General features: G+C 38.1%; 1 protein-coding gene across 2 annotated transcripts; it reads left to right on the top strand.

The window, feature by feature from the left end:
• The first annotated feature begins 80 nt into the window (after positions 1–80).
• Positions 81–20,926, top strand: synpo2a (synaptopodin 2a). Of its 2 annotated transcripts, XM_079436283.1 has the most exons (5): positions 81–232; positions 8,695–8,846; positions 9,361–10,079; positions 11,711–14,595; positions 18,006–20,926. In XM_079436283.1, exons 1-5 carry the CDS (start codon positions 125–127, stop codon positions 18,576–18,578), a joined length of 4,437 nt encoding a protein of 1,478 aa, XP_079292409.1. In that variant the 5' UTR covers positions 81–124; the 3' UTR covers positions 18,579–20,926. The 2 variants fall into 2 exon arrangements, with proteins under 2 accessions (XP_079292409.1, XP_079292408.1); XM_079436282.1 differs by lacking the exon at positions 18,006–20,926 and having other exon boundaries at positions 84–232; positions 11,711–17,378.
• The last annotated feature ends 66 nt before the right edge of the window (positions 20,927–20,992 follow it).

Here is a 20,992-nt window from a genome sequence, read left to right as displayed (position 1 = left end):
CTGAAGAATGACGCCGAAAAGAGGGCCGGACTCCAGCTGTTGTGGCTTTACACCCACCAAAGGCAGCCTCAGATATCGCAGAAGAAGCTTGACTTCTCTCAGACTGGAGGACAGCTGCAGGAGGATGGGCACGGGCGAGTTTGTGTGCGTGACGCTGCGTGGCGGAGCACCCTGGGGGTTCACACTCAGCCAGAGCACTCAAGACCCTCAACATCCAATCCAGCTGCTTGAGGTGAGACTACTGATGAAGATTCAACAATAACACAGTTTATAGTACCTGGTGACGAGGATGACTATCCATTGCTTTCTGTTCTCTTATTATGGCTCTTTCTTGAATTTGTTTTATTGTTTGAGTTTAATAATGAAACACACAAATGCACTTTCAGAGCACCCTGCTGGTTTTCTGATCTTTAGTTGGGTTTTTGGCATTTTTTTTAGCTGGCCAGGATGGTTTATCAGATAAACACCAGCTTGGATCAGATTCAGCCAGAAACTCTTCTTAAGCAGCTCATTTCAGCAAGTTTTCTTGAGTTTCCTTGAGTTTGAGTTTGTACATGTGGGCATCTTGAAAGTTTTGTTCTTAGACAAATGGTGGGTTTACATGTGTAAGATAATTGTAATCACAAAGCTGGGCCTATATTGTCAAAACTTGAGGTTTTATCTAAATGTAGTTCTCTTATACAGATAAATAACACAAAGCAAAGACTGTTAACTGTCTTTGCTGGACACTTGGGCAATGTTGTAAACGAACGTTGAGTTGGATTCTTGCATAATGACAACATGTCTTCGAGACCACCCGCCGAGTTCAGATTGGCCTGTTGTTTTGATAAATGTTCACTGGCAAAGTTGTTTTTCTTTAGCTGAATTTTACAGGCAGATCTGTGCTGCGCAGGCTCTGCTTGTCCCAGACTTGAGCAAGGGTCCTTATATGGTCACAGTAAAGCTAACAAAGTTTGTTGGCCAAGTACAGGCAATATGTCATCACTCCCATAGATATCAAAAATCAAAAGTTTTAGTTGCGGCTGGAATTATTAGTTGACTGTAGAGGAAACATTGATTTAGGGATAATGTGAGAATTACTAACACGTCTTATATCAGCAAGTTTTGCGAGTGTCAGCTTAGAACATGTGCATATTTTGAATATTTGAAGTTGTATTCATAATGATTTATATGGAATATTTATATGAAAATAATCAGCACCACCCTAAACACAGCCTCTGACCCCATGAGACATATGTTTATACTTAAATGCTTTATGTAACAGCTTAACACGTTTGAAAGCTCTTCATGGCTATGAAATGTGGTATTTATAAAGCGGGTAAAATGTTTAAGCAATATAACGCTAGCAGGAGTGCTGTTGTATTAGCATGTCTGCGATTCAGAATTAAGTGGGACTTTTCCATATCTGTTTCTATGCTCGGTGGTGAACGGCATCACTCGCAAAAAGAGATTTTTAAAAACCCACACTGTTTTCACTATGCTCAATTACTCACACAAAACTATTTTTCTTGGTCCAAAGTTAGCCATTTTTTAAACCACGTTCTTAATTTTTAAATTATTAAATTTAATTTAACAGATTAACAGATTTGTGCTTATTTGAAGACATTTATTTATTATTGTTGCTGGTTTATTATTTTATATTTTTCATTATTTATTTATTTGCCTAGAACATTATCATTACATAAAAATGCTATTTTATTAAATATCGTTGGAAAGCCACACAAATTAAAGGACCATAACTTACAATGAAAATAATAATAATAATAATAAATTGGTGTAGGATTTGAAACAATTTTCACTCAGAAATTGCTAGTAAACGTAACAGGAAACTACAAAGAAACTGCACATAACACATTGTATTAAACATTTCAAGAAGGAAATAGTATTTTTTTTAAACATAATATCATGATATCATGACAACATAATTTTTGTTTTATTTACAACTTTTAATTTTTTTTACAGTACCTTCACATAAAATATGAATAGATTTGTTACACAGGTTGCCGCCACATGTAACTGATATAACTAATAATATGTAGCATACCAAAAGTAATGCTCAAATATGTATGGCAAGTATGTAGGTACTAGTCAACACATCAACAATAACAGACTAGACGTGAGTCTGAAGTCACCTATAGTGGGCATATTGGATGAAATATGTATTCCTGGCCAGTGTTCAGATAGTTAAGCAACAATGTCATTCTGAGCTGAAAAACTCATTTATTTGTAGCTCCATAAATTGTTCACAAAATATAGTTGTATTTTACAATTCCGTAAAACCTTAATAGCCATTAGTAAGGTTTCAGTCCATATAAAGGCTTATAGACTATAGTTTTGGCAAACTCCTAATTGGCAAACTTTGACTTTTTGTAGTGATATTACAGTGCACTCAAGTTTATCCCTCATAAAACTATAACCAGCAAAGTAAGCTTCTGTTTTTGGGGTCATTATAATTTTAAAAGTCTACCTTTAAAATACAACACTACTGGAGCCTTGACTCATAAATCTAAGACTCTCATCTGGCTGGTTTTATGTATATATATATATATATATATATATATATATATATATATATATATATATATATATATATATATATATACATATATACATATATATATTGTAACACTTTATTTTAGGGTCTCTTAATTAGTTGCTTATTAGCATGCATATTACTAGAATATTAACCATTTATTAGTAGTAATTAAGCACATATTAATGCCTTATTCTACATGACCTTATTCTACATCCCTAATCCTACCCAATACCTAAACTTAACAACTACCTTACTAACTATTAATAAGCAGCAAATTAGGAATTTATTGAGGGAAAAGTCGTAGTTAATAGTGAATAAGTGCTCCCTATTCTAAAGTGTTACCATAAATGTATGTATGTGTGTGTGTGTGTGTGTGTGTAGCCTATATACAAGAAGCATACATGCTGCTAAATAACTTCTTAACAGATGCAGTCTAAAATTCACGAAAGATCATAAAGATGTGTTGGTGTTGGTGTTTGTGTATATTTTATTTTCTCCTAATTTGATTAATATAGTCCTTGTTGTAATAAATCATGCTCATCTATCACATCACTTCCCCATCATACAGAACATGAATCACTCCAGCTGTCAGGTTGTCATCGTCATCACAGTGAGTTCACTCAGGCAATCCAAGATGATTTTGTTTCTTCATCAGAACAGATTTGGAGAAATGCAGCATTGCATCACTTGCACAGCAATGGATGCTCTGCAGTGAATGGGTGCCGTCAGAATGAGAGTCCAAACAGCTGATAAACCATCACAATAATCCACAAAAAAAGTCTGTCTCCTGTTTTCCTATCAAATCAAAATCCACCAACATATTTGTTTAGAAGTGTTTTTTATTGTTTATTTTATTCTTTATTTTCTTGATCTGTGCATATTTCTGATTCAGCTATAGATGACATGATTTTTTTTTTTACCGGAAAAAGCGGTTAATATGGACTCGTATTTTAATCAGAAGAAATGGTTTGAAGCTAATGGCTTTTCACTTCACAAGACATTAACTGATGGACTGGAGTGGTGAGGATTACTTATGGATTAAGTTTTTATCAGCTGTTTGGACTTGATTCTGACGGCACCCATTCACTGCAGAACAAGTGATGTATTGCTACATTTCTCCATCTTGGATGGCCTGAGGGTGAGTAAATTTTCAGCAAATTTAAATTTTTAGGTGAACTATTTATTTAGCAATAACCTAATTAATAGTAATCCAATATTATATATAACTACGTAATATTAATCCCTATAGCAATGCTTGTTTTTTTTTGTTTTTTTTCCTGTTAGGGTTCTGAGATCATTTTCTGTTTGATCTGTATAGTTTCTGACTTGACGCTTACATGAGACATATGCAAGCTCACACTTTTAGCTGAGCAGTCAAATATTTGCCTGTGCTGTGATGAGAGAGATACGTGCTTCCATCTTTGTGGAGTGACCCCGTGGGCCGTGCTCCTCTAAGTCATCTGGAAGACATAACTTTTACCTGACTCAACTAAGACCAAATTCAGCAGAGAAATATGCCTAAAAGCATACATGACATGAAGCTGAGAAATACTGTTCATGATGAATATCTGTTCAGTGTGATACATAACGGAGGTCATGGTGTTCAGTACTTAAAGAGAGTAATTATTATGGAAATAATATACTTTAAAAGAATTGCATGTTCCAATTAAATGAAATTAAATGTAAATGTATTATGGTTTAACTGTATGTTAAATTCAATTAAATGAAGTGTGCTTTTACCCACTTTTTGAGTGCTTTTACCCACTTAAGTAGAACTTAAGTGCATCTTTAGTTTATATGTAATTTCATTTTAGTTCTATTGCATTTGGATTACCGAATGTACTGGCAAGCATTAATGGTAAATTAAAAAGACTTTAATCGAATTTCTATGAGAACTTGTATGTTATTTATTTAAATGTATTTGCAATTTGCAATGATGTTTAGTACATTTAACATACTTTATCTTTACATGTGCTTTAGTACAGTATGTTAGTCAACACATAAAAGTGTACTTCTTTAAAGCAACAACAGAATGTTATTAAGAAAATATTTTGTAAAAAATATGTACCTTAAAATAAAACTTTTCATACATGTGCACTTTTTAAAAGTCTACTTAAGTGTCATAAAATGTCTTTCTTGAAGTGCACTTAAGTGGGCTTTTATTTAAGTAATATTACATTATCTGCAAATACAGATTTAAAAAAAATATATACTTTTTAAATACACTGCTAGTATAGTTTATATTTCATTGTCGTATATAATGTGCAGCATTGCTTTATAATGGTAAAAGTCTTTAGTTTGCTAATGGTCTGCTTTTTATATTCTGTCGTACAGTTAGAGCACACCATGGATCTTTTGGCATCTACAAAGGGCCCAGTGTGAGTTCATTAAAAGTACAGATTGCTACAGTCTCCTTTGAACATGCACGTACAAAAACATGTTCATAATGAACCGTTAGACCGATGGAAGGCATCCAGCAATCTGTAGTAAGGAGTTATGCTTAACTCAAGTCATTTAGCCATCAACATTACAGCTGGATTCACTCCTGTGTGCTGCGGTAAACTGCTACCCAACTCACCCAGCACAAGTATATGAAAGTCCACCATTTACTGCTAATGTGTATTTAACAATGGGAACCTGACAGTCTTTAGACCACCATGGATAATTTTACCTGAAATGTCTGTTGGAAACAGTGAAAGATAATTGCTTTAAGCTGTAGGAGGCAGAAGTAGCCGAGAGAACTTTCCAGCACGCTGCATATACTGGGAACAAAACTAATTGTGCTTTTGACTTTCTCTTCCAAAATATTCCATTTAAAATGCTCTTTTTTTCGTGCCAAATAATGTTTGATCGCAATGTCCAAGAAACAAATGCCCTATAATGCAATCAGCCTTGCTTTCAAACAAAAGAAAAAAATCTAAGTGTTGAATAACGCATGTTTATGATTTCTTTAAGTTTTTCTAAACTTATTTTTCAAGCTTTACACACTGACACACTTGCATTAACTAACTTATTAAATAACATTTTGGCTCTTTGTTTAAGCACATTCTACTCTTTTAGTACAGTATGTATTGCAACTGAATAAACACAGTGATTGCAATGTTATTCAAATGTATTGTGTTGATAAAGGATTTCCTCACATTGTAAATCTCCTTATGCTAAAAAAAAGTCAGATGACCTAAAATGTTTAATGTCCCTTGTGCAAAAGAAGTGCACTTAATTGTATGCACTTGTAGTGTACTTCATGCCTTCAAAGTAAAAAAAAAAAAACTGTTATTAGTGAAATAAAATGTCACTTAAACAACTACTGTTTCTTAAAAGTGCACTTTGTAATAATGCCAAATATCATTATATCTTGATCTTTTCTTGATCTTTACAGTTTTGTTCATCTTAAAGAAGTGCACTTATTTTGATGTGTTGACTAACGTAATAAAAAGCACATGCAATTTTATATTATATGCAGTTAGCTGAACTTTATTTTATTTTATTTTTTTTGTCTCACTTAATTTTCAGCGGCTGGAATTCTGTAAGGCGTTCAAACTTCATCCGAAATTGGAGAAAATATCAAAGAGTGAATATTACAATATTCAAAATAAAATGTCCTATTTATTGTCACCCCTGAAGTTTAAATCAGATTTACTGTGGTCACAAGTACCAATGCTAGATGGTTTTTCCCCTCCTTTTCTGGATGAGGTTTGTGTTCAAATCTGCCGTTACTTGTCCATCTGAGCAGCGATTATACAGGCTCTGTCCCTCTGAAAAGTCCTTATACGGTGACCAGAGCTCTTCCATCTCCTCTGCAGCTTCATAACAATCCCACAGCTCCATGGTTTTATTCAATTAAAGAACCATCACCTTTAAACTGGGCATCATGCCAGTGGCTTTATAAGGCTTGGCTATTTTTAAGGATTGTTAATGTACAACATAATAGGTTGAGGAGCCGTATTTAGGCCAGATTGGTAATGAGTTTAAATAGGAAATATCAATGCATGCTCTTTACAATATTTACACCTTAATGTGTTGTAAAGCTACAGACGGCCAGCTGTGTGTTGATGAAAAATGTTCTCCTCTGTGGCAGTGCTGTGCTTGTTTGGACATATATTTGTAGGCGTTTTATCTAAATATTTAGTAAGAGAAGAGAAGCCACTGGAGACAGAAACTTTCTGCAGATCATTTGTGAGTCTCAAATATTTTGTATTGTAGTTTATTTTTCATCTCAGAATAACTTTAATATATTTGAATGGGGTGTCTCTTATTGACTACACACTGGCTCCTAGTGGTAATTAATGGGAACTACATTGTCCTCTAAAGACCCTTTTTGGAGCAGGCCTTGCAAATATCCATTGTCAAGGTGTTAATATCATTTAAGGCGATTTGTGTGTGTGTGTGTGTGTGTGTGTGTGTGTGTGTGTGTGTGTGTGTGTGTGTGTGTGTGTGTGTGTGTGTGTGTGTGTGTGTGTGTGTGTGTGTGTGTGTGTGTGTTGTGTAAATAAACTTTGTTACACCTCAAATGGTAAGGAAATTTACACTGATGTTAAATAGTATAGAGAGCTTACATATGCATGCTGTTGACTGACAGTTCTTGGATCCTGGGCATCAGTAAACAGATGGCAATATTACAATGTTAGCTTTTGTTAATCTCCTGGGGTCGATGGAGACGCCAACTGTCTTGGATCCAAGGACTGCCAGTCAACAGCATCGTATAAGCTATATATGCTATTTAACATCAGTGTAAATTTCCTTACCATTTGAAAATATATATATAAAATATATATGAAAATATATACTACCCCACATTTTTTAAATGCACAGAGTACACATTATCTGCAACAAAAAATCATCATTGTACTGTATGTAAAGTTTCGGTCCGCCTTTTCGGTTGTCAACACAAATGAAGCATGCAAGTGTGTCTGGCTTGAGCAGCTGTGTGTACAGGAGCTGTGACACTGAGGAACTAATCTCACAATTCCTGATTGAAATTGCTCCAGTTTAAGTTATGACCTCAGTAGGCATGGCATGACATCTGTAGTTTCATGATCTTTGGTGATTTATCTAAGAAGTTTATTTTAGGTGAACGTATTTATCACTGGCAGATGGTCATAAACAGATTTGCTCTCATAATGCTGCCATTATACTTGGGAATGGCTTGTAATGAAATTGTCCAAATAAACGAGGTCATCTCAGGACTGAATTATTCTTTGTTACTTTTTTTCATGAATCCTCCATTAAGACTTGAGAAAATATTCATTTTAAAGATTTAATCTGCAGTTCGATATAGATTTCCAGGTCGCTTGCTAGCTTGTATCTTGTGTTACTGCATAAACATTTCAATAATACCATGTGCTAAATCAAGCAGAGAGACTCTACAATTGCTGGGCAATGACTTGACCTTACAGCAGAGTTGATTTGTGATGCCCTCAAAGTTACTGATGGCTGATATTAAATCTTATGTTGAAGTGTCTCTGCTTCTCTTTGTGAGGCTAATGGCTCATAGACCTGCTCTGGCCAGTAGCACTCTTTAGTCATTTGACATGCAGCTGTTGTGATGCGTAAATTAGAGACACTTGGTCTAAATTAAGATGCACTGTCTATGAACCAAGGATGGGCTTATATCTCTCTTATAGCTCTTTTTTCCCCCATGTACGGTATTACACATGTTCACACTGTGTTTTTGCCCTTCTTTTTCTAAGAATGTATTCATTTATTATCAGATGTATTTTCCTCCTTTTAATAATCAGTATTAAAGGGATAGTTCACCCAAAAATGTCAGTTCTATCAACATTTATTCACCCTCATGTTGCTCCAAACCTACATGAGTTTGTTTCTTCCATTGAACATAAAAGAAGATATTTTGAAGAATGTTGGGAAACAAACAGTTGCTGGTAGCCATTGACTTCCATGGTATATAAAAACACTGGCAGTCAATGGCTACCGGCAGCTGTTTGTTTCCCAGCATTCTTCAAACTATCTTCTTTTATGTTGAACAGAAAAAAAATAATGATTTTGGGTGCATTTTTTGGGGTGAACTATCCCTTAAGCTATTATAATACTTTTACAGAAAGCACTTTTTGTCTACCCTTACTTTTATGTTCAATGATATCTTTTTAAATTGCTAAAGTTACCCTTTAATAAATGCATGATTATTATCTATCTTATAGATAGAGGATGGCAGGCCTGCTGCCGTAGCTGGATTGTGTGAGAATGATGAGCTGGTGTCAGTGAATGGAAAGCCTTGCTCTAACCTCAGCCTCTCAGACGCTATTGATCTCATTGAGGCCTCAGCTGACTGTCTACAGCTGCTTGTCAAAAGGTATTTTATTGCTTGGACAAATGTTCTTTGATGCACTCTGGTTGCCTCTTTACCTTCAATGCATTACATCGTTGATTTGTGCAATGAGGTAATCAGAAATGATATTGCTTTTTCATTTCATTATAGAAGTATTAAAGATTCTCATCCTCTTCTGTCACTCATTCTAGACCAGATTTGACATAATGTGATGCATGTATTAAACTGTACAGTTATTTGCATTTTTATAGTTCATGAAATGTCTTGTTTATGCCTGTCTTGACCTTTGAAATACTAAACACGTACTAAATCACCCACTGTGCAATTAAAATAAAAACAGAATCTCTTACCGAGATTCATTTAGATTAATATAACATTAATAATATGTAAAAAGATTTTTGCTTCTCCCAATGGTAACTGAAAACTAGGGTAGTTTTCCCATTTCCAATGAATGGTTTGCTTGATAATGAAGTCTTGCTCTTAAAATGGACGGATTAACAGCAAATAATGTGATTTTACCATGATCCCCTCCCTCTAGATGCTGTAGTCAACCTCAAGAGAGCTTTGAAATGGTTAGTACCACTTTTCGGATCCCTTCTCCATCCAGGCCTCACGAGCCACAGGAACTATACCCCTCTGAGTCCCAGGATGAAGCATATTATGGGGAGACAGACAGCGATGGAGAGAGTCCAGCGAGGACTCGATTGGTCCGGACCCAAGTTCAAATACCTGCTTCTAGGAATAAAAGTAGAGGTACCAATGACCGGGGTGGTGGAGACACCAGTTTGGATATAACCCCAGGATCTGTGGTCGAATTGCAGCTCTCGCTCTCCAAGACCACCCTGGAGGAGCCAGACTGTACTGCATTAGGCAGTGCTTATGGAGTTGTGGGAAACATCCATCAAAGACAGACGGATGAGAGCGTCAATTATACAACCACCGCATTTACTCCAGGTAACCCCCTCTACATACCCCGACAAGACCGGCAACCACTTGGTCAGCGGGGTGTGTTAGTTAGCATACCCCCTGCTTTGCCAGGACAGGTGGAGGTGACAGTGCAGCAGTTATCTGGAAGCAGTTTAGGAAAGGAGGGGGTAGAGGCCAGTGAATGGTTGGATTCTGGTGGGGAAGAAGGAGGGCACATTGAAGAAGCTCCCACCTCCTCATCTGTGTCCTTTGGACTTCCCTCAGAGGAGTGGGACTCCGAAGCGGAGAGGGAGGTCAACGAGCCCAACAAGCACCGGGCAAGGCACGCCAGTAAGTAACATATGATTTTCAGTGTTTCTTCTTATAGTGTGATTATAGTATCTGTTTTCAAGAATAGCAATAATTTCTTATTTTAAAAGCTTAGGTTATAGATATAGCATCAGTGAACTGACGGAGTCAGCTGTGGATTGCTTGCACTTCTAATTTCTAAAGTTATAGTTTAAAAAAGTTCAACACAATTCATGTCCAGTTTGTATGATTCTTTTTAACCCCTGTTTATTGTCACTTATTGCGTTACTGTATTATGATCTGTGTTATGTATACTTTTAATGACTTTTGAGCAAAAGCATGAATAAGTGTTTAAGTAATACTTTTAATATCAAATGTTTGTTATTGGCTTTTATATAGAAAGACAGATAGATAGACTCTGGCCTGTAACCCGATCCTTTAAAAATAGATAGATAGATAGATAGATAGATAGATAGATAGATAGATAGATAGATAGATAGATAGATAGATAGATAGATAGATAGATAGATAGATAGATAGATAGATAGATAGATAGATAGATAGATAGATAGATAGATAGAACAAAAAAGAACATAGCAATGATTCACCGTAGCAGTAATGGGAGGGGGCTCTCAGGGTGACATGACTGGTAAAGTTAAGAATAAAACATGGCATGCTAATGATGCTTGCAGAAGTGCCATTTGACAGACATCAGCATGTGTGACTCTGGCTTGTTACCCGATCCTTTAAAATTGGCCATCTTAGCAGCACTGAAAAAGAAGGAGCACTCATCTATGGCTATCTCCACCTTGAGATTGGAAAGACAAGAATCAGAAATGTGGCAAGTTTTATTCTCTCTAAGTTTTAGCCAAATCTATTTTGAAAGGACTGACAGGTGCCTGGTGGGAATATGGGGCCTTACTGTACTTCTATGTATATTGACTGGAATGGGGTAGGGTGATTTTTTACAGCTTTTGGAGCTACACATATGGGCTTGTATTAGCACTCTGGCACTAGCAAGCCCACACAGTACCCCAGGCTCCAGGCTATTTTTTACTCCCTCTTTTTTTCTCTGCTGTGTCTGCTATTGGCTCAACCTCAGTAACGTGCTCTAGACACATTCACAGCTGTAATTGGCTTATGTTAATGTCTGGATGTTATACATGGATCAGAGATTTAGTTAATTGGTGATGGTGTTGGGAAATCTCTGCGTGGAGAATGACTTATTGGGTCATTGGGAGTAATGTAGGTCAGGAGAACCGTGAATTCCATTTAACGCCTGTTAAACCAGGGATTCATCATTTGATTAGCGGATGAGCCATGACTCTCTTAAAAACTTTGTTGATACACATTGTCATGCACTTTTTTGGTTTTAATTGACAGAATCTGAATTGCATGCAGTATATTCCCATGCATAACAAACACTTATGCATATGGTTTAACAATAGTTAGAAATTAGTTAGCTACAGAGTTCTCAGTTAATACTTGTATTTTTCCTTGTAAGTCCTCTCATATGAAACGACTTACTGGCTGCTCACATAACAGTGCTATTTATATGCTTCATACACAGTTCAGTGAATTAGGCCACCAGGACCAACCAACAGCCCTTCTTTATGACCTCACCCACCTCACTCTCTACCCATAACCTAAACTTCTCGTTTTCTCATTCTTAGGGCTCCGGCGCAGTGAGAGCCTTTCAGAGAAGCAGGTGAAAGAGGCCAAGTCCAAATGCAAGCGCATTGCTCTCCTGCTGTCAGCTCCTGCCCCCAACCCTAATAACAAGGGGGTGTTGATGTTTAAGAAGCATAGACAGAGGGCCAAGAAGTATACGCTTGTAAGCTACGGTACTGGTGAGGACGAGCCAGATTATAAGGACGACGAAGACGACAAAGAGGAGCACACTGTTGAGTTCACTGTTCTAGCCACAAGTGAAACAGAAATTGATGAGGATTTCTTTACCAATGCCTCAGGCCAGAAAAGCATTGTAAGCTTTGATTGGGATACTGGATTACTTGAGATAGAGCGCAAGCTTGACAACCAGCAAGGTATGGATGCACTACCTGACACCAAGGGGAAAGGAGCCCTCATGTTTGCCCAGCGCAAAGAGCGCATGGATGAGATAGTAGCAGAACATGAAGAGATGAGACGTAAGGGGATCCCTGTTGAAGCGATGCAGGAGACTGAGACACATCAAGCATACCAACACATGGAGGAGCAGACTTATATGCATGCACAAGAGACCCAGAATTACATGGATGTAAATTTACACCACAGCTTATCGGCACAAAAGCAGCAACAGCAACAACAATATCATCCATATCAAGAACAGTACTATCAACAACAGCAGCAACAGCAACAGCAGCAGCAGTATCAAGAATACCAGCAGCAGCAACAATACAATCAACAGCAACATCAGTACCAACAACAGCAAGACTACGAGCCAAAAAAAATGTACCAACACATGCAATCATGCAATCAGCAACAACACTGCCAACAACAGCAAGTGCAACAGTATTCACATCATATGAATGGCATGTTCGATCAGCAAATGCAAAACGAAATGCAGCCGTTAGTCACAAACAGGAGTGCCAAACCATTTTCAGTTCAGAATAGAGTGGCTGCTCCATTTTCCTCCTCATCAAGTGCAGACAATCAAGAACAGCCTGGGTATTCATTGGGACAAGGTGAACAGATTGCTTCCCGTGATGAGCGTATATCTGTGCCTGCTATCAAGACTGGTATCTTGCAAGATACAAGGAGGAGGAGTGCCAATAAGCCTATGTTCACTTTCAAGGAGTCTCCCAAGGTTTCACCAAATCCTGCTCTATTGAATCTCCTTAACAGGAATGACAAGAAGGCAGGTTTTGAGTCTTGCCCAGAAGAAGATTATTTAAGCTTAGGAGCCGAAGCCTGCAACTTTCTTCAGTCTCCTAAGATGAAACACAAAATTCCACCACCAGTAGCTCCTAAACCTCACATTAACCCTGGTTCTCCCCCATGGTCTATTCAACAAGAAACTACTGACCAACCCATCCCACAGCAAACCGAAAACAGTGTCCCAACCCCTGCAGAAGCTCCAGTCACAGTGGCTGATGCTGCTTTTGCCCCTGCCCCTGAAATGGGGGCCCCAATGTTGTCTGAAGAAAAGCCTACATTGGCCCCTGAATCTCATGATGTTTCACACTGTCCTGAACAGCTTCCTCCAGATAATGCCTGGAAACAACAAGTATCCCAAATGGAGCCGAACCAGCAACCAGAAACCTGGAATGAGAAACAACCCCAGCCGCAAATGAATTCTGCTCCTGTCGTACCACCTGTTACGCAGTCAGATCCATCTGTCAGATCATGGGATCCAGCTCCAACCCAAGGTCATCAGCAGATTCCAGTAAGTACTTGGGGTCCAAATGAGGTCCAACTGCAAGTCCCATCTCAAAACCAGCCTCAAACACAGCCACAGTGGATGACACAGTCTCAAGGTCCTCCAGAAGTACAAGTGCCTTCTAAAACACAATCCCAGCCTTCTTGGGTGACACAGCCTCAAACTTCACCCCCAACCAAACATCAACCACAGCCTCAGCCCCAAATCAATTCTTGGGCACCAAGTCCAAATCAGTCAACCTCACAAGCTCCATGGTCTCAGCCGCATGAGCTGGCACAACCATCTATCAATGTTTGGCAACAAGATCAAAATCAAGCTCAGGAACATCCAGCATGGACCCAACAACAACAGTTCCAACAATCCCAGTTAATGCCACATTGGGCATCATCCCCTCAGCAACAGCAACAGTCACAGCCTTCTTGGACTCAATCTCAGAGGCAGTCACAGCCCCAACCACCTTGCGTCTCTCAGGCCAAACAGCAAGAGCCAACACAGCCATCTGCAAATGCATGGACTCAGCCACAGAGCCCAATTCAAGCGCAGCCTCCATGGGCTCAGCAGACTCAACCTCCACCTCAGCCCACAGTACCAGTGCAGCAACCCATGAATCCTTGGCCACCAATGCCAACCCAGTCCCAACCACATCCACAGTGGGGACAAGAACCTGCTTCTCATCATCCTCAACCTGCAATGAACTCTTGGACACCGGCACAGAATCAAATTCAGCCTCCCTGGGCTCAGCCTCTCCCACCAACTCAGCCTCAGGCACATCCTCCATGGGCACCGAAACCTCAACAGCAGGCATCACAGCCACCTGTGAGCCAGTGGGCACCACCACAGTCTCAGTCTCAACCGGCTGTAAATGTTTGGGCACCCCAGCACCAACAGAGTTCGGTTAGCAGTATTGCCCAAAATGAATCCCAGAAATTGCCTCCCCAACCAATCAAGTCATGGAGTCCAACACAGAGCTCTCAGTCCACTCCTCCACAACGAATGAACTCATATACCACTGGGACAAAGGCGCCATCTCTTGTTCCAACAAGTAGTACTATGTCCCCCTCTGGTTTTGGGTCAGCATTTGAGATGCCAGCCTTGAGAGGGAAAGGAGCTGAACTGTTCGCCAAGAGGCAATCCAGAATGGAGAAGTACATTGTGGACTCTACCACAGTGCAGAATAAGGCAAGACCATCTTCACCTTCTCCTTCTTTGCCAACTTCCTGGAAATATTCACTCAACTGCCGGGCTCCGCCACCATTGGCATATAATCCAATTCATTCACCGTCATATCCACCAGGTGCTATCAAGCAGCCTCCCCCATCTAGCCCTTCAACAGCAAACAAGAACAAAAACAAAGATAAGCAAAAACCTGCCCCGAAACCTCTTCATGTTCTTGATGTCATGAAACATCAGCCCTATCAGCTGAATTCCTCCCTTTTTACCTATGGCCCAGCAGCAGAGAAACTTGCTGCAGAAAAGGAGGCAGCTGAAAAGCTTGCTGCTCAAAAAGCTCAAGCTCAGGCCCAGGCCCAAATTCAAGCCCAAGTATTAGGTCCTCCAAATCAAAACCAGCAAATGGCATATAACCAAGGTCCTCCCCCTTATGGTTTTATGCCACAACAGACCCAGCAACCCTACGGGATGGCTGGTCAGTCACCTATGCAAGATGGCCTTTACCACCAAACCCCTCCTAATACATATCAGCCTGCTCTAAATTCTTATCAACAACATCCTCAACAGGTCCCATATCAACAAGAATACAACCCCCAACAAGCTTACCATCAGCCTTCTGTAAATCCTTACCCACAAGCACCAAGCCCTCCCTACCAACATCCCTCCCCACCCACCTATCAGACAGGTCCTAATCCAGTATATCAAGCTGAACCTGCACTGGCCTACCAACCAGCCCATAATTCTTATGTTGTGCCATCTTACCCAGTAGCAGCAAGGGCTGACTCTGCCTCAGGAGGCAGTATTATTGCTGCCCCAAAGCCCAAATTTTCAGCCAAGAAGAGTGCTGCCCAGGTGTGGAAGCCAAGCACTCCTGAAAAATAGTTATGTTATAGTGATTTTTCTCCACTGTTTTTACCTTAGGACAACTAAGCTATGATCCAGATACTTTATGTAGAGCAGAAGCATACTTCCAAACAGAAATATTGTGTAACAATCGACTTTTAAGATCTGCCAGTACAGAACAGAAGAGCACACAGATGTTTCAGAATTATATCACATGGTGTTTTTACAGAAGAATGCTCTGCCAAGTACTTTATACAAATATTTTTATAGACATGGCCTACTACAGGTAAGACAAGAATGTACTTAGTCAGCTTAGACTTAATTTTGGTCAAAGTGAATCATTGTTGATTGAGTTTGAGAAGAGAAACATGAATGCTTAATAATGAGGGAAATATTTAGACAGGAGAAAAAGTGACAGAGATGCATAATGGTCTGTTATATGGGCTACTGAGTAAATGATTTGCAATAGAATTTAAGGATATAATCCTTAAAACCAAACCAACACTAATGATTACAACACCTCAGTGGACAGACAGAAATAAATAAAATTAACAGTCTTATGATGGTTGGAATATGCAAGTAAACAGTGTATGAACAGCTTCTGGCAGAGCCAACAGTGCAAGGAGACACTGTATAACACAGAGACAGAATGTATCAAGGTGACTATTTTATGTAGTGAAGTTCAATCACGTCCCACCTTCAGAGGAAAAAAAAATACATTGTTATATTTCTAAATTGTAAGTAATGTTTCAGACTTTCTTCATAACTGAAGAAATGAATGTACTCAGTATGTGAGTTTTTTCAAGGTTGAATAGTTTCAATATTTTAATGTTTAACAGCTGGTAAATAGTTGGAGAGCTCTTAATTTTTACGTTTTATGAAAATAAGTAGATTTTGTGTAATTTCTTGTTTATTTTTGAGGAAGAAATTTGAGTATTTTTCAGCGGTTCTACTTGAGGAGCATCAAATAAAACAGATATAGGAAGTCAACGAGTTAATTTTTAGTTTGATTGCTGTCTTCTGTTCTTTTTTGCTGTCTTTTGTTCATTTCTTTGTGTGATGTTTTCTTCATAGTACACTATTTGTAAAATGTACCACAGTGCCATTAAAATGACTGTCTTCGGTTTTGTTTGTTTGTTTTTGCATGTACTTCGCTCACTTCCATCTTTACAATCATGCATGTTTTTGCACCTCTCTCCCTATTCTCTGCTTTCATATTCCTTTTGAAAATCCTTTTCCTTATCTTTCAGTAGTACATTCCTTGTCAGTTAATAAGGTAAGCAAAATATTGACAACTAGCATTATTCATAAATAGATATAGTTAGTAAATACAGTTAATTATAAGTAAATGCAGTTATCTGTTAATGAAAAAAAAGGTTTTAAAATTGCCCTCAGTCTCTCCTAATAAAAAAAGTAGATTACATTTAACAAGAAGTCATTTTAGATTGCATAAATCCACATATTTTTGTAGGTGTATATGAAATTATATTTTCTATTATTATTTACATCCTATTCGGTCCTATATGCATGAGAGTAATTATTGCCTGCATGGAAAAAAAAGGCAAGCTGGAGTATGAGTATTGTTCTAAATTTGGGCCTGTGTTGCATCATACTTTTCAGGAGCTAAGTAAGACATACTTCATAATTGGGGAAAAGTGGAAATGATATGAATGAATGCCCTGCCAGGCCTGCTGCAGGAGCTATATTTGGAGAAATGTGATCTCTGGTCCCATGATTTGAAATGCGGGAGAGGAGAGTGCTTCGCTTTACGGCACCTATCACTTTTAGATCACTTTAGACTGATTCATTTATGTTTTTATAAAACATCAGAGACCAAATGAAAAATGTGCAACATCTACACGACAGTCATATTTGTCAATATTAAGTCAGACATTTCTGGTATTCAAAGTTTAAATAATGCAACTATTATTTATTTAACACTTTACTGGCTTCTTAAAACAATAAATTTTTATTGTACAAAATAAATACATTATTTTTTTTTTAACGCATATAATACAACATTTTCCACATGAATTGTTCTTGGTCAACTTGGAATTTTTTCTACTACTACAAACATACTACAAATTCACTAAAATGTATGTTATTATTCGAGTATTTGGTTACACTTTATTTTAAGGTGTCCTTGTTACAGTGTAATTAAGTACTGAGTGATTTAAGTACTGAATGATATGGTTAGGGTTACTTGCATGCAATTATGCATAATTTGTTGTTATTATAATAGTAAGTACATGCAATGTGTAACAAGGACACCTTAAAATAAAGTGTTACCAAGTATTCCATATTTTTAGCTCATAACATCACATTTTTTTCTCATCCTGCAAAATCTGATTTATCAAATGAACTGTAGTAATAAGTGCCCTGCAAGTTCATATCATAACCAGATGGTGGCAGCACAGCCCTTCAATGCGATTCAATACTTTCCTTGTGGAAACCTGATGGAAAATTGTCTTTGTGCCCATGCACATATATCAGTGACACTTCCTGTCCCTTGAAAAGCATTTTGCAACAACGACTTGTTTATTGCCACCTGACATTAATTTGTTTGCTCATTTCAGGCACTTAGGAGCTCATCCTTGTCACCACCGGTCAGATTTTCAGCAGCAGGTCTAAACCCCAGGTCGGTTTCATCTTCTCCATCACCCAGACCTGCATCCCACACTGTTTCCATTCGGCCACCAGTGGGACAGACCGCCCGGATAGACAGGGGTCACAAGGCGCCCACCCCCTGGGAAGCTGCCTCACGCCACCCACTGGGGCTCGTGGATGAAGCCTTTACATTTCTGGACATTCACCAGTCCATTGCCTCCAACCTGCACTATGCTGCTAAGAGTAAGCTCTTACCCGAGCCTCCGGCCGAGTGGAAGGCAAAGGTCGCATATGAACCTCCGTCAAAAAACCAAAAAGACAGTTTAAGTCAATCACCTTTGATTTTTCTGTCCCCAACCAAGAGCACAGCGTCGGCACCAGCTGGTCCCGTCCCATACGGGTCAAGGTCACCCTTTAGACAAACCCAAAGGTCAATGACAGAGGCTAATCTTGGGCCTTTACCGGCCGATCCGAAGGATATGGATAGTCCTCATAGACTGAGACTCTATAAAGCCAAAGATAGCAGTACTTGGAGACGTTGAAGGAGAGCCGGGAAGCCATTATATGCAAGTGAAAGTGAAATCAAATAGGAATGAATATTGCTGGAAAGTGAGTAAAGTAAAATTATTATGGCTACTATTGAACAAGAAAGACAGAGAAGTTGATATTGCACAATGAGGGTCCATGAAAGTCAGAAGATGATACGAGAAGTTGAGTTTATGAAGATTATTAGTATTACAGCTTGCTTTTGACATGCAATCTTATAATAATCACTAATTGAGATCAGTGAATATGCATTCCCTTGTGAAAAAGAAGTACATTTAAGCATATTTTGGTAACACTTGATTTTAACCCTCTGGGGTCCAAGGGTGTTTTTGGGGCAAGTTTTGACATGCCCTGACATTTGTACTTTTTTTCAGTTGCTTAAAAAAATAATGGCTAAAGTCTGATTACACTGTATTCAGCACAAACTGGGCTACAATAATATTCGAGCAGCATGTATGGACATGATTGTGTTTTTGAGAAAGCAACGTTTATGCATGGTTAGTAAAAAAAAAGTAAGATTTTTAAGTCACTGATATAAGGCCATTACACGTTACATGTACTTACTATTATAATAACAATAAATTATGCATAATTACATGCAAGTGACCCTAAGCCAAACCCTAACCATATAGTAAGTACATATAGTTAATTAATATTATTCAGTACTTAAATGTATAATTACACTGTAACAACGACACCTTAAAATAAAGTGTAACCTATATTTTTAAAAAGAGTACTTATTATGGAAATAATGTGCAGTGCAAATACTTAAGTGCAAACTGAATGCAATGTTTTGGACACCTAACTGCATGCTAATTGAAATTAAATGAAAATGTATATTTAGCTGAACTTTAAAATGCTTTTTTGCAAGTATAGGATGTTCTTAAAAGTGTACTCAAGAAACGGTCACGAACATGCACTCTTTCTAAGTAGACATAAGTGGCCTTTTATTTCACTAATTACATCTGCAAGTACAGTTTTTTTTTTTTAATATTAAGATTTGAAGCACACTAAAAGTGCACATTCGATACAATTAAGTGCACTTCTTTTTCACAAGGGCAATGCATTCAGTTTTAAAGTATTGCACTAATGAATGGGGCAAAGTGATTGTGCGTGATACATGCTGAAGAAATAACAAAACATTATACATCTTCATAGTGCATAATGTAAATGCTAGTGTGAGACACAGTTCAGCTTGTATAATCACAAATTAACAGCAAATTTCAAAGTACTGCATTAAAGTTCCCCTATTATGGGTAACAAAAGGTTCATATTTTGGTTTTGGGAGTACCCAACAACAGGTGGACATGCATGCAAGGTCAAAAAACGCTTTCATTGTCTTACTATATGCATTTATTTTTACCTTACTTGTTCAATGACTCCCAAACGATTCGCTCAACGATTCATTTTTCCAAACCCTCCTTTGCATGAGGTTCCGATTGGTCTCATTTCCATTTCATCATGCCTGTAAGGCCTGATAATGCAGCATGCAGTGCTGCTTTGTGTACAGCGTTATCGGGGAAACAGCTATTTTTCCGCTCCAAAAGCGGCACCTAGTGGCAAAGAATGAATTTGCATTTTCATTCGGACCAACGCGAAAATCAAGTTTTCCCAGACAATAACTTTATACACAGTGCACTTTCAGAGTTCAAACTTTGCAGGATGTTTTCATTCACTTACACACTGCATGAAAAGTCATTTTCAAAAATCCATAATAGGGGCACTTTAAAATAATACTATAACAGGGATGTCTCGATTGTAGTGGTGTTGTAGTGATTCTAAAATTAAAGAGAGAAGAAACTAATTTTGTTTGTGTGCTACAAAGCTATTAAGTAGAAACTGTTGCATCAGTAACAGCCGCACTTGTTACATAAGCCTCACTTTAAAAGATTAAATCATTCTTTGGTGACCCGGCCTGACCCTTCACCACACGCCCTGCTGCACCAGATTCACTTCAACTAATTCAATCTCCGTTTTGCTGTTAATAAATAACTGACAATTCCTTACAAGTGTTGTCCTGTGAATGCTGTCACAATTTTTTTGTCTGTGAGGTTTCGTATGTAACAATGCATGCTCTCAACCCACTTAAAAATGATGTTCATTTCAAATCTATGAGGTTTTCATACTTTTATTTCTGAATATTTCTTCATGAAGGATATCAGCAAGCCAAACTTATAAACTGTTGATCAATATGCAAAAAGATTTGTTGAACTGTCAAGTGCATCAGAGAGGAGTTCAGTATTGTGAACTATTTGATTTATACATTCTGCAGCTCCACGTTCTGTATGTGGCTGAAATAAAACCATGCTTTGCACTTGTATTAAAGGAACATGTTAAAAAGTGCAGCGCTTGTAGTCATTTTTGAGTAAAAAAGTACACTGAATATTTTGTGAGAAATCAAGCCTGAGGC

Source organism: Barbus barbus (genome assembly GCF_936440315.1).
Source record: "Barbus barbus genome assembly, chromosome: 2".
NCBI lineage: Eukaryota > Metazoa > Chordata > Actinopteri > Cypriniformes > Cyprinidae > Barbus > Barbus barbus.
This window is presented reverse-complemented; position numbering and strand designations above follow the sequence as displayed.